The following is a 12,972-nucleotide window of genomic DNA, read 5'->3' as shown; positions in this document are numbered from 1 at the left end:
TCCTTCCATCGTGTGTGGACACAGCAGGTCCTCCTCACCAGACACTCAATCTGCCAGTGCCTTGATCTTGGACTTACCAGCCTCCAAACTGTGAGAATCAAATGTTCATTGTTTATAAGCCACCTAGTTGATGGTATTTTGTTATAGCAGCCTGAACAGAATAAGATACTGATTAATCCAAAATGCACATGAGAGTCCAGGCACAGTGGCTCACGCCTGTAATCCCAGCACTTTGGGAGGCTGAGGCAGGCAAATCACTTGAAGTCAGGAGTTCCAGACCAGCCTAGCCAACATGGTGAAATCCTGTCTCTACCAAAAATAGAAAAAATTAGCCAGGCATAGTGGCGTGGGCCTGTAGTTCCAGTGACTGGGGAGGCTATGGTTGGAGAATCGCTTACCCAGGAGGCTGAGGCTGCAGTGAGCCAAGATCGAGCCACTGCACTCCAGCCTGGGTGACAGAGCAAGACTCCATCTCAAAAAGAAAAAAAAAAAATGCATATGAGGAAAAAAAATAAGCCTAAGAGCAGAAATTAATTAACCAGAAAATACACAATAGAGAAAATTAACCAAGTCAAAAGTTTATTCTTTCAAATCCCTAGCAAGATGAATCAAGGGAAAACGGAAGAGAACACAAAACACCAATGTCAGAAATAAAAGTTAGAATTTTACTACAAATCCTATAGACATCAAAAGGATTATAAGGGAATATTATGGGCAACTTAATGCCAATAAATTCAACAACTAAGATAAAATGAACAAATTCCTGGAAAAACATAATTTATCGAAACTGATTCTAGGTCCGCTGAAAATCTGTATAGCCCTATATCTGTTAGGGAAAATGATTGATACCATTATCAAAATTCACCCCACAAAGCAACTCTATCCACAAATCTTTCACTGGCGAATCCTAGCAAACATTGAAAAACAGAAGCAATACCAATCATGTAATCACTTCCAGAAAATGAACACCTTTTTTTTTTTTTTTTTGAGACGGAGTCTCGCTCTCTCGCCCAGGCTGGAGTGCAGTGGCCGGATCTCAGCTCACTGCAAGCTTCACCTCCCGGTTTTACACCATTCTCCTGCCTCAGCCTCCCGAGTAGCTGGGACTACAGGCGCCCGCCACCTCACCCAGCTAGATTTTTTTTTGTATTTTTTAGTAGAGACGGGGTTTCACCGTGTTAGCCAGGATGGTCTTGATCTCCTGACCTCGTGATCCGCCTGTCTCGGCCTGAAAATGAACACTTTTTAACTCATTTTATGAAGTTGGAGTTATCCTGATACCAAAATCAGACAAAGACATTAAGAAAATGATAGACCAATATCCTGAATGTATTAATAAAAGCAAAAATCCTTAACAAAATATTAGCATATGGAATCTAGCAATATATAAAAACAGTAATAAATCATGATCAAGTAGAGTATACCTCCAAAATCCAAGGTTTAACATTTGAAAGTGAATTAATGTAATTGGCCATAATATGCAAATAAAGAAAATGTTATGTGCAGATGTGGAAAAAACATTTGACAAAATTCAATATCCATTCATGATTTTATTATAAAGTCTCATCAGACCAAAGCAAGAAATATTCCTCAATCTGAAAAAGGGTATCTAACCAATAGCTAACATCATACTCAATAGTGAAAGACTGAATACTTTCCCTCTAAGATAAAAAACAAGATAAGAATGTCTGTTCTGGTCACTTCTACTCAACTTTGTACTAGAGGTCCTGGTCAGGGCCGTAGGTCAAAAAAAGAAATAAATGGCAAAAAAAATGGTAAAAAAAAGATGGGGAAGCAAAAAGTGTTCCTCTTTCTAGATTACACAATTTCAATTATCCCAAATTGGTCTACAGATTCCATAAAATCCAAATCATAACCCCAACAAGCTTTTTTGACAAGCCTACTGTAAAATTCATGTGGAAACACAAAGGTATAGAATAGTCATAATAATTTGGGAAAAGAATAAAGCTGGAAAACTTCCTGATATTAAGACTTACTATAAAACTACAATTATCAAGACAAGTTGGTAATGACATTTTAAAAAATTAATCAAAGGAAAGAGTTTAAGAAAAGATCCACATTTATTCAGTCAACTAATTTTTTCAAAGGATGCCAAAGAAATTTAATAAAGGATAGGCTTTTTTACAAACGATACGGGACAACTGAGGTACAGACAAAAGTCAACTTTAATCTCTGCAGCCTCCAATAACTCCTAATGATTACTGTCTCTTGGCATTCATGTCCTTCATATGGTCCCCTCCCACCCTGAACAGGGCTAACCTGTGTTAAGAATATTGTAGAAACGATAGAGTGTGACTTCCGAGGCTCAGTCACAAAAGACACTGCAGTTTCCTCCTTGTTTCTCTTGTATAACTCTCTCTGGATGAAGCAGGCTACCGCATTGTAAGGACAGACACTCAAGAAGTCCTGTGGAAATGTCCATGATGCAAGAAGGCAAAGTTCCTTGTCAATAGTCAGCTCAACTTGTCAGGCACGTGAGTTAGCCATTTTGGAAGTAAATCTGCCATTTCTTTCAAGCCTTCAGATGACTGCAACCCAGTTGAATCTTGACTGCAACTTCATGAGACCCTGAGCCGGAATCACTCAGCTAAGTCACTCCCAAAATCCTGATCTACTGAATCATACATTTTTCCCTTTTTGAGGTAAAATGTAATAATTGTACATATGAAACACAGAGTGATATTTCAACACATGCATACATTGCATAATGATCAAATCAGGGTAATTAGTATATCCATCACCTCAAACATTTATCATTTCTTTGCATTGGGATCACTCAAAATCCTTTCTTCTAGCTACGTGAAAATGTATGATAAATTATTTATCTATAGTCTGCCTACAGTGCTATAAAACACTAGAGCTTATTCCTCCTATGTAGCTGTTATTTTATATCTGTTAACCCTCCCTCCCTATCATTCCCTCTTTCCTACCCTTCCTACTCTCGAATAACCACAATTCTACTCTCTGCTTCTATAAGCTCAACATTGTTTTTTAGCTCCCACATATGAGTGAGAACATTTTTCTATGCCTGCCTTATTTCATATAACATAATGTCCTCCACACTCATCCATATTTGCTGTGAATGACAGAAATTCATTTTTTCGTGGCTGAATAGCATTCCATTGTGTGTATATATACCACATTTTTTAATCCACTCACCTGCTGATGGACATTTAGGCTGATTACACATCTTAACTATTGTGAATAGTGCTGCAATAAACATGGAGGTGCTGATATCTCTTTGACATACTGATTTCCTTTATTTTGAATATATAAGGGGACTTTATATAGTTCATGGAAAATGCATATTACAAAAAAGCTATGGATTTCAAAAAATTTTTGCACCAAAATAAACTGATACTAACTTGCTATAACATGTCTGAACAGGATCTAGTTGGAAGTACTAGGAAGGGTACGAGATCAGTTTGAAAAGAGCCCATCAGAGCAACATGAATTCTGCTAAAATTGAAACAAGGACAAACACCAAGTCTACGGTAAAACTTGGGTGGAAGAATGGTGAAATCATTGATGCTTATTAAAAGTTTATGGGGACAATGCCCCAAAGAAATATGCAGTTTACCAATAAATAACTTTAAGAAGGGATGAGATGACGTTGAAGATGAAGCCCACAGCAGCAAACCATCCACGTAAATTTTTCAAGAAAAAAATTCATCTTGTTTCTTCCCTGATTAAAGAGAACAGATGATTAACAGCAGAAATAGGAGCCAACACCATAGACATCTCAATTGGTACAACTGACACAATTCTGCCTGAAAATTTAAAGTTGAGCACACTTTCCATTTGATGGCTCCCAACACTGTTTCACCCAGATCAGCTGCAGACAAAAGCAGAGACTTCTATAGAAATTTTAAACAAGTGAGATCAAGATCCTGAAGCATTTCTTCGAAGAACTGTATTAAACATGGCTTTACCAGTATGATCCTAAAGTCAAAGCACAATCAAAGCAATAGCTACCAACAGATGGCAGTGGTCCAATGAAAGCAAAGCAGACCAGCCAAGAGGAAAGGTCATGGCAACATTTGTGTGTGTGTGTATGTGTGTGTGTACTCACTGCATTTTGCTCGTTGACTTTCTGGAAAGCTAAAGAACAGTATCTGCTTATTATGACAGTGTTTTGAGAGAGTCAGCCAACATGTCAGCAGAAAAATACCCAGGAAGCTCCATCACAGTCTTTCTCCACCTCAACAATGCTCCTGCTCATTCCTCTCATCAAACATGGGAATTTTGCAAGAGTTTCAATGGAAAATAATTAGGCCTCTGCCTTACAGTTCCAATTTTGCTCCTTCTGACTTCTTTTTGTTTTCTCATCTTAAAAAAAAATCCTTAAAGGGCACCTATTTTTCTTTAGTTAACAAAGTAAAAAAGACTGCACCAACATGGTTAAATTCCCAGGACCCTCAGATCTTTATGGATGAATTAAATGGCTGGTATCATTAGTTACAAAAATGTCTTGACCTTGATGGAAATTAGCTTGAGAAATAAAGTTTACATTTGTTATTTTTATCTTTTAATTCCATTTTCCCATGAACTTTTTGAAATCCCCTCATATACACACCCAGTAATGGGATTGCCGGATTTTTAGTTTTTTGAGGAACCTCCATACTGTTTTCTATAATGGCTATACTAATTTACATTACCACCAATACTGTATAAGAATTCCCTTTCTCCATATCCTCACCAGCATTTGGTAATTTTTGTCCTCTTGAAAATAGCCATTTTAACTGAGGTGACACGGTATCTCATTGTGGTTTTAATTTGCATTTCTCTGATAATTAGTGACCTTGAGTAATTTTTCATATACCTGTTGGTCATTTGTATATCTTCTTTTGAGAAATGTCTACTTAGATCCCTGCCCATTTTAATTGGATTATCTGGGGTATTTGCTGTTTGAGTTGTTGAATTCCTTGTATATTCTGGATATTAGTCCCTTCTTGGATGAAGAGTTTGCAAATATTTTCTCCATTCTATAGGTTGCCTCTTCACTCTGTTGATTGTTTCTTTTGCTGTGCAGCTTTTCAGCTTGATATAGTACCATTTGTCTATTTTTGCTTTTGTTCCCTGTGCTTTTAAAGTCTTACTCATAAAATCTTTGCCTAGACCAATATCCTGAAGCATTTCCCGTATGTTTTCTTCTGGTAGTTTTACAGTTTGGGGTCTTGCACTTAAGCCTTTAATCCATTTTAAGTTGATCTGTGGATATGGCAAGAGAGAAGGGCCTTATTTCATTCTTCTGCACATGGATATCCAGTTTTCTCAACACCATTTATTGAAGAGACTGTCCTTTCCCCAATATACATTCTTAACACATGCACCACACCTTATGCCCAGTGTTCCATTATTGGAACTTGTGGGACTTATTTATATCCTACTGCTCAAGGTCATGGCAAAGGTCTGATTTTTCACACAAAAAAATTTGCAACCTCCAGCATAAATGGGTTAAGTAACACTGCCTTAAATTATCTTTGCCTCATTTTTTTTCTTTACCAAATATTATATATAGTAGTAGTAGTAACAGTGTGATCTCTTAGAGGTCTTATGAAGATCAAATAATAAAATATATGTAGAATATTTTGGGCTACTATTCTCATTATTACAACCTACTACAGTTTTTTTTAATTCATGGCATTTATATTATAAAATTTTATGCCTTTTTCTTATTTATTTATATTTTGAGCTTATTACTAAAAACAAAAGAAAACAAAACCTTTCTGCTTATATATTTAAATTTTTTAAAAAAGTTAATTAACAACAAAACCAAGACTCAGTGATTCAATGCAGCAGACATTTTCAAGGGTGGTTGCCCAGCCCCAACCATTTGCTGAAACAAAGAGGATGATTCCACAGCTAAATCATTCCTGCCAGACTCTCCCTGGCCATGAATGATTTGTCCACTCAGGGGATGATACCCAATCATAGTTGAGTCAATCAGATACTTTCTCCCAGCACCTACACTATTTTTGGTAGTGCTCTGAGAGGGTTCTCAAACCTGTTATCTCTTTCCTGCTTTTCCAGAAGCTGAAGAGTTAGGATCTGCCAATGATACCATGCAACGGCTCCCCTAGCATCCCTCTGATAAATTTACCTTTTGTCTCTAAGCTGGCCAGAGTTAATTTCCATTACTTAGGCGGTTGAGAGGGGTCACAGCTGAGTTCTAGAACACACTTCTGTCTGTGTTAGAGCTCCTTAATCCACATCTATTGAGAGTCTACTGTTTGCAAGGCATGACCAGATATGTGCTGTGAGGATCAGCAAGGCTTTGACAGGAAAAGAGGGGGTGTGGCATTATGAGAATGGAGAACAGCAGAAAAACACAGGGTAGATACAAGGAACTGAAAGCAACATAGTTTTACTGCAGAATAAGGCATGTGAAGGCACATGGTTGATCCTCAATAAACGTTTCATGAATTGATATTAAATTAGATGTAAAACTAGATAGACAAGTTGAGGATAAAGAATACATGGCTTTGAATGCCAACCTAAGGGATTCAGAGTTTACTCTCCTCAGAATTGGGACTACTGAAGACTTCTGAGCAGAAGAGCCCTATAATATGAATTGTGCTTTCTGAACACTAATATCTCACGCAGTCCTCATGAGTGATTAGCTTTTTAATGAGCTGAAATTTGCGTTTTATTTATGGCCAGATGCGGCAGCTCACACCTGTAATCCCAACACTTTGGGAGGCCGAAGCCAGGCATTTTAGATCAGCCTGGCGAACATGGAGAATCCCTGTCTTCTACTACTAAAAACACAAGAATTAGCTGGTCATGGTGGCACATGCCTGTAACCCTAGCTTCTTGGGAGGCTGGGGTGGGAGAATTGCTTGAACCTGGGAAGCAGAGGTTGCAGTGAGTGAGCCGAGATAGCACCACTGCACTCCAGCCTGGGTGACAGAGCAAGACTCTTATCTCAAACGGAAAAAAAAAGTTATTTATGTTTCTAACTAGGGACATCTAGCAGCACATTTTACAAAAAATAGGTTTCATTTCAACATCAAATGATACTTCTTTATGACTCTCATTAAATAACCGAAAATACTTGCAAATACAGTATATTTGATAATTTCATCTTCTGATCTAGATCTAATCAAAGTTGTCAGTAAAATTAACTTAAGGTCAACAATTCTCTACTCATGTTAACCTGAGGGAGAGGTTATTGTGCTATTAGGACTATGTTATAACTGAGAAACTGTCAACTGCCTTCTCGTACTCCTCTAATGGAGACAACCCAAGTTTCAGAGAAACAGTTTATAAAGCACTCTATAACATAGTGAAGAGCATTATGCAAATACCTGGCATATGCAATCTTGTTAGCACGAAATGGGTAATATTAAACACAGTCCCTAATATCACTGTGGCACCCCAATTTAGAGAGCTATACTGTACCAACTTTGCTTTCCACCCACAGAAAGGACCAAGTATGAAGTTCTATAAACACCATTCCCCCTTAATTGAGGAACTAGTAATTGAAATACATACAAACTGATCGGCTTATTCACTATTTACATGGCCATTCAAAGTAATAAAATTTTAAAAGTAAATGTTATGTTGAAAAAAGTCAAGTGAAAAGCAAGATGTTATCCAACCAAATTAGATGTCTTTCAACAAAGTAAGTCTTTCCTTTCAAATAAGAAAGAGAACCAAAAAATTCAGCAATAGAAGTGTAATTCACATCAATCGCAGTGATGGTACACCATGGAATAGGAAAAAATAAGTTACGAGCCATAGTTCAAATTTTTTCACACCCCTGCCTGTACTGTAACTTGTGAACTCTAGAACTTTAACACTTTCTGAAAGCTGAAAAGAATCCAGTAACTCGTACAGAGAATCTCATGAACAGTTCCTGAGGTACAAGCACCTGCTTCCAGCATGTTCCAGCCATGGACTGTAAGTGGACCTGCAAATGCTGCAATATCCAGGGTACCAAAATAGGGGCAAGGCGCCCAGGCACAGTCCAAGGGAGCTAGCTTACCTCAAGGCTGTGTTTGACAGGGATTTGGGAACTGGAGAGGAAGAAGAAGGAGGCAGGGTACAGCCTCTGCCCTACGGCCCCACATCCACCAGCAGACATCCATCCTCCCGCACCTCCCCCCCGCCCCCCTGCCGCGAGGGGTACTCACAGCTCTAGTTTCATACAGAACCAGCTTCTGGACCGAGCTGATAATGGGGGCGGCGGCCGAGGGCATAGCAGCTGCAAATGTGGGTCCCACAACAGGGCACGAGCCGCCGGACCGCCCCAGGAGACTCGGCGAGAAAACTCCTCAGACCCTGGACATCAAGTCCAGCCAGGAACAACACCGCCTGGGCACTAAACCTATAGATGACCAGGTGTTTCCGGATTCCTGCGCCCCGCTTCCAAGCAAGCTCCGCCCCTCACGGCAGGAGCTGGGCTGGAGGACGTATCATAGAGAGGTCGGATAGAGGCTCCCGGGACCTGCGTGCTGCCAAGAGAGGAAGCGAAGGGCGCCATCTTTGGTAAGGACAGGAGGAAAACGTGGGCGGAGAAAAAGTCGACGGATTAGTTGAGTCTATTTATCTCCTCCCTCTCTTTGGAAAAAAGAGGAAGGTTTGGGATTGGGTAACTTCTTTTGAAAAGGATTCTCCGAGTTGCAGGATAGATCGTTGTGTTTTCCCTGCCCGCTGCTGAAAGCCGGCCCTCTGACAGTCTTCACTGAGTATCAGTTTTCCCCCACCTCTAATCCATGTTGTGCCTACGCTGTGTGGCCCAAGGAATTGTTTTAAAATCACCTAAAGCTGGAAAGTGTGGCTTTGCCACACGTTTGTGCCTGAGACTAGCCACTTGAAGTTTTCGACAGACCCTAGCGCAGTGTGGCGGAGCCGCGCTGGAAAGGAGGTTTCTTCATTTCGTGTGTGCTACATAAATGGGCATGCGTGTACCCCCCTTCCATAGTTGTGAAAATGAGTGCATTAGAAATATGAATGTCAAATTACGTACAAAAGTGACTATTTCGAATTGGAACAGAAATGATAGTGAACTACAGCCCCGCCTCCCGAGGCCCCGCCCTCCAGGCAGCGGGTGCGCGGCGGCCCGAGGTCTCCCCGGCAACCTCCCAACAGCCCGGCGGAGCCCGTGGAGGCGGTTGCTGACCTGAGGAGGGTCCGCTGCGGCCAGGTAAGGAGGCTTCCCGCGGCCAGCTGGGTCGTGGTCCGCCCCGGAGGCACCTTGGTATCTGTTGCACGGAACCCTGCCTCCTGCGGGGACCCCCCAGACCAGCTCCTTTTCTTGCAAAACGGTCTTTGTAAATTCACTTTTTAAAACCACGTCTCCTTTCAACGACGAAAGTATTTATTCCACAAATATTTACTGAACACCTACTGCAAGAGTATAAGATGTAGGGGAGAGGCCGCTCTCCTAATTTAGGCGGCAATGCTAGGTTTCCCAGGAAACCTCTAAACCTCAGAATCCTCCGCTAGAGGGCTTCTCAACTGCTAAGTGTAAGGAAGCTTTTTTAAAAAATTACAGAATTATAGCATACACAGATAACATTCATGTAATACGAAAGATCATATTGTAAATTAAAACGAGAAATAAAAAAAAGTTAAAGAAATACTTAATTATATGTTATTTTGCGCTTTTTCCCCCCTGTAGTTTGGTACTCCTTTTATTAAGAACTAGAAAGATGGCCGTGTCCGTTCTGGCATTTTGAACTTGGATCTTTTAGCTGGGAAAAATAATTAGCTGCGTTCTGTTTCATAATGAAACCAACTCTTCTGAATATTAGTTAAATATTTGCACAGTGTTTTTATGTAGGATAGCAGCTCTTAAAATACCTTAAGGTTTCTAGTTTTCGATTATTATGGTTTAGCACTTCCATTTTAACTTTGTCTTAATTTCTTTCACCCAGAATCAGATCCGAAGACAAAACATTGAGGGAAGGTTGTTTATACGAGACGTAATCCCAGGAAACAGCAGCAGGGAGGGGAAGAAAACTAATAAAGGGAATATTACCAAAGAAGTTTCTTTGTGGGCTGAATTCTCTAGGGAATACTGGGAGGCATGTCTCAGTTATCCCCTCTTAAGGGGCAAGGAAGCTGGAGTATTTATTCGCCAACTCCCTTCAGTTATTGGATGAAGCGTGATACGGCAGAACTTTGATTCCCTAGAACTTCCAGTCTACCCTATGTTCAGGGGGAGGAGGTTCTGGCAGCTGGAGAGAGCCCGTAGGGAAAATGTCGCACATGCTGACATTTTGGAAGTTGGGCTGGTCGTGCATAGAAAAGATGTATGTCAAGTGGATATGGGGAAGGCACTAATGGCAGCTGCTACATTCCACCCTTTGCAGCACTCATGTCCACTCTTCCTCCACATCAAGTTCGCCCCCATCCCACCCTAATTCTTTAAGGTAGTGGCTAGTCTCAGTTTTTAAAAGAAAAGGACTTACACAAAAAAGATTAATGGGACACACTGCAGAATCCTCTACTGCAATTAATCCAAGGTCTGTAATTGATCATGTCCTTCCTCTACCATCATTCTAGATTTTCCTTACTCTTGGCCAACACTTCTGCTGGTCTGTTGTTTGCCCAGTAGGATAACGAGCTTTCATTCCTGAGGAGTGTAAGCCCTTGGTTACTGTGTCATTGTCAGGTTTTGGTTGCTGCAATTACCCATTCACTGGACATGAGAGCATCAAGAGCTGTCTCAGAGAATCCCCTGAGTTCAAGAATTGCATCCCCTATCCACTTTTCTAGCAGTTTGTGGCCATACCACCCTGAACACCCCCAATCTCATCCAATTGCAGCAACCAATCTCATCCAATTGCAGCAACCAATCTCATCCAATTGCAGCAACTCCATCTGCCAGTGCAATAACTTATGGGCTTGTGGAGTCAAAAATGACCAGGTGGCAGCAGTAGTTTTAAGATTTAACAAAACCTTTACTGGGTCCCCTGATAGAACCATCTTTCCCCTCCACCAGACCCAGGACCTCTTGTTCAGAAGTGAGGTGCAAATTTCCCAAGTCAGTCACTGAGAGTATTAGTGAGAGCAGTCACTCCTACTGAGCAGTCACTCCTACTTCCAGCCCTTGATTCAAAGCATATTCCTCATCTTGAAGTACATTGTCTCAAATCCCACACAGTCCCAGGCTAGCACCTTAGCTGTGCCTTTAAGAGGCCATTCCAACATTCTGTCAAACCAGCAGCTTCTAGGTGGAGTGGTAGGCAAAAGGGGTCCTCCGATCCAAGGCAATATTATATGAGATTTCATGAAGATAAATGAGACATACTCTAAACCTGTAGGTAGTGGTGCTGGCCAAGGCACTGCAGGTGGGAAAAACAAGCCCATATTAGGAGCACTTGTCACTTGCCCCTTCAAAGGTGAAGGGGTCTTGTGTAATCAATTTGTCACCAAATGAATGTTTTGTCTCCTAAAAGGATTGTACCATAGTGAGGGCTCAATATGAACAGGTCTCAATTTGTAATCAATTTGTCACTGAATGAATGTTTTGTCTCCTAAAGGGGTTGTACCATATTGAGGGCTTAATATGAACAGGTCTCTGCCATGAACAGGTACAACATTCAGCAGCAGTAGTGTAGCTAAACTAGCCTGGTGAAAGGGGGCCTTGTTATGAGCCCATGCCTAGCCTTCATCACCTTCATCCCCGCCACCATGCCTACTTCATTTACGAACCCATTATGCAAGCATTGAGGTGACCAGAAGCGAAGATTGGCTCATGTCTACTGGATAAAGTATCCTATCCGCCTGTTTTCTTCAGTGCCTCTTCTGAGGTGGATGCTTTCTGAGATACAAATATCTATGTATTTTACATCCACTAATATTAGTTTTCTCTGCTGCATAGCGAATTACCACAGATTTAGCAGCTTAAAACACACATTTGTGATCGCACAGTTTCCACGGCCAGGGGCCCTGGCATCACTCAGCTGGGTCCTCTGCTCAGGGTTTCACAAGGCTGCAATCTGGTGTTGGCTGAAATGAGATTCCATCTGGAGACTTGAATGGGGAAGAATCCACTCCCAAGCTGATTCACATTATTAGCAAGCATCATCGTTTTGTGGTCATAGGACTGAAGTCCCTGTTTTCTTACCAGCTGTTGGCAGGGGCTGTACTCACAGGCCACCCACTCTTCCTCATCATGTGGTCCTCTCACAGCATGGCAGCTTACTTCTTCCAAGCCAACAGAAAGTCTCCCTCCAGTCCCCTAAGATAGAATCTTATACAATGTAATGTATTCAAGAGACAGACATTCTATTACCTTTGCTATATTTAGAAGCAAGTTACAGACCCCACTCCCACTCAAAGGAAGAGGATTGTGCAAGGGTGTGACTCATTGGAGGTCAGATTGGGGTTTGTTGGCTACACCACCCTCATAGGCCCAATCACATGCTTCTTCCCCAGAACTCTTTTTCTCTTACCTTCTGATCTTGCACCTTCTAGGCCCTTGATGAAACTATTTGGCATTGTCTTCCAAATTGAGGGCCTAGGAATACTGCTTGAAGCTCTGCCTGCCAGGAAGATTTCCCCTAATCACCATTTTTCAGAGCTACTTGTGAGAGGACCTAATGTCTGGCAGCATAACATTTACAGCTTGTACCAATATATTGTGATTCGTCCATGAATTTTGTTTTCATTTTCTGTCAGCTGTTCTTAGGGAATTCCACACAAGGTGTGAGCTGAAAGAGACACTGGTGCACGAGACAGGTGACATGGGCATCTGGGTTGCTTAAATTTATTTATGCCCTGAAGACCTGTTTGAGCCTGATGCCAGTGTTCATTTTTGTCACGTAATGGGTTGCTGCTGTGCCTGCCTGACTTTAGGACTTGACTTGTCTGACATAACCAGCTCATAGTGGATACTTCCAGTTGCATAGTCATTTGATATCCCATGACCAGGTATTCATTCTCTACCAGAGCCCATGAGCATGCCAAGAGCTGTTTTTTGAATGGGGAATCGTT

At 41.2% G+C, this 12,972-nt stretch overlaps 2 protein-coding genes across 10 annotated transcripts in view; one reads left to right on the top strand and one right to left on the bottom strand.

Annotated features, from left to right (window-relative positions):
* The window catches only part of FIG4 (FIG4 phosphoinositide 5-phosphatase), a 128,944-nt gene extending 120,534 nt beyond the window's left edge, over positions 1 to 8,410 (bottom strand). For 5 of the 7 annotated variants that reach the window (XM_073022403.1, XM_073022405.1, XM_008007374.3 and 2 more), the window contains exon 1: positions 8,012 to 8,144. In XM_073022403.1, coding sequence (XP_072878504.1) covers positions 8,012 to 8,110 — 99 coding nt within the window. In that variant the 5' untranslated portion in view covers positions 8,111 to 8,144. The other 2 variants (XM_073022404.1, XM_008007375.3) reach the window with 2 other exon arrangements.
* A 23-nt stretch (positions 8,411 to 8,433) lies between these two features.
* The window catches only part of AK9 (adenylate kinase 9), a 177,384-nt gene continuing 172,845 nt past the window's right edge, over positions 8,434 to 12,972 (top strand). For 2 of the 3 annotated variants that reach the window (XM_038001024.2, XM_038001023.2), the window contains exon 1: positions 8,508 to 9,172. The gene's annotated coding sequence lies outside the window, so the exon portion shown is untranslated. Of the gene's footprint in view, positions 9,173 to 12,972 lie in introns of all 3 variants that reach the window. The other variant, XM_073022407.1, reaches the window with a different exon arrangement.

This window comes from Chlorocebus sabaeus, chromosome 13 (assembly GCF_047675955.1).
Source record: "Chlorocebus sabaeus isolate Y175 chromosome 13, mChlSab1.0.hap1, whole genome shotgun sequence".
Classification (NCBI taxonomy): Eukaryota; Metazoa; Chordata; class Mammalia; order Primates; family Cercopithecidae; genus Chlorocebus; species Chlorocebus sabaeus.
The sequence above is the reverse complement of the archived record's forward strand: the minus strand, read 5'-3'. Positions and strand labels throughout refer to the sequence as shown.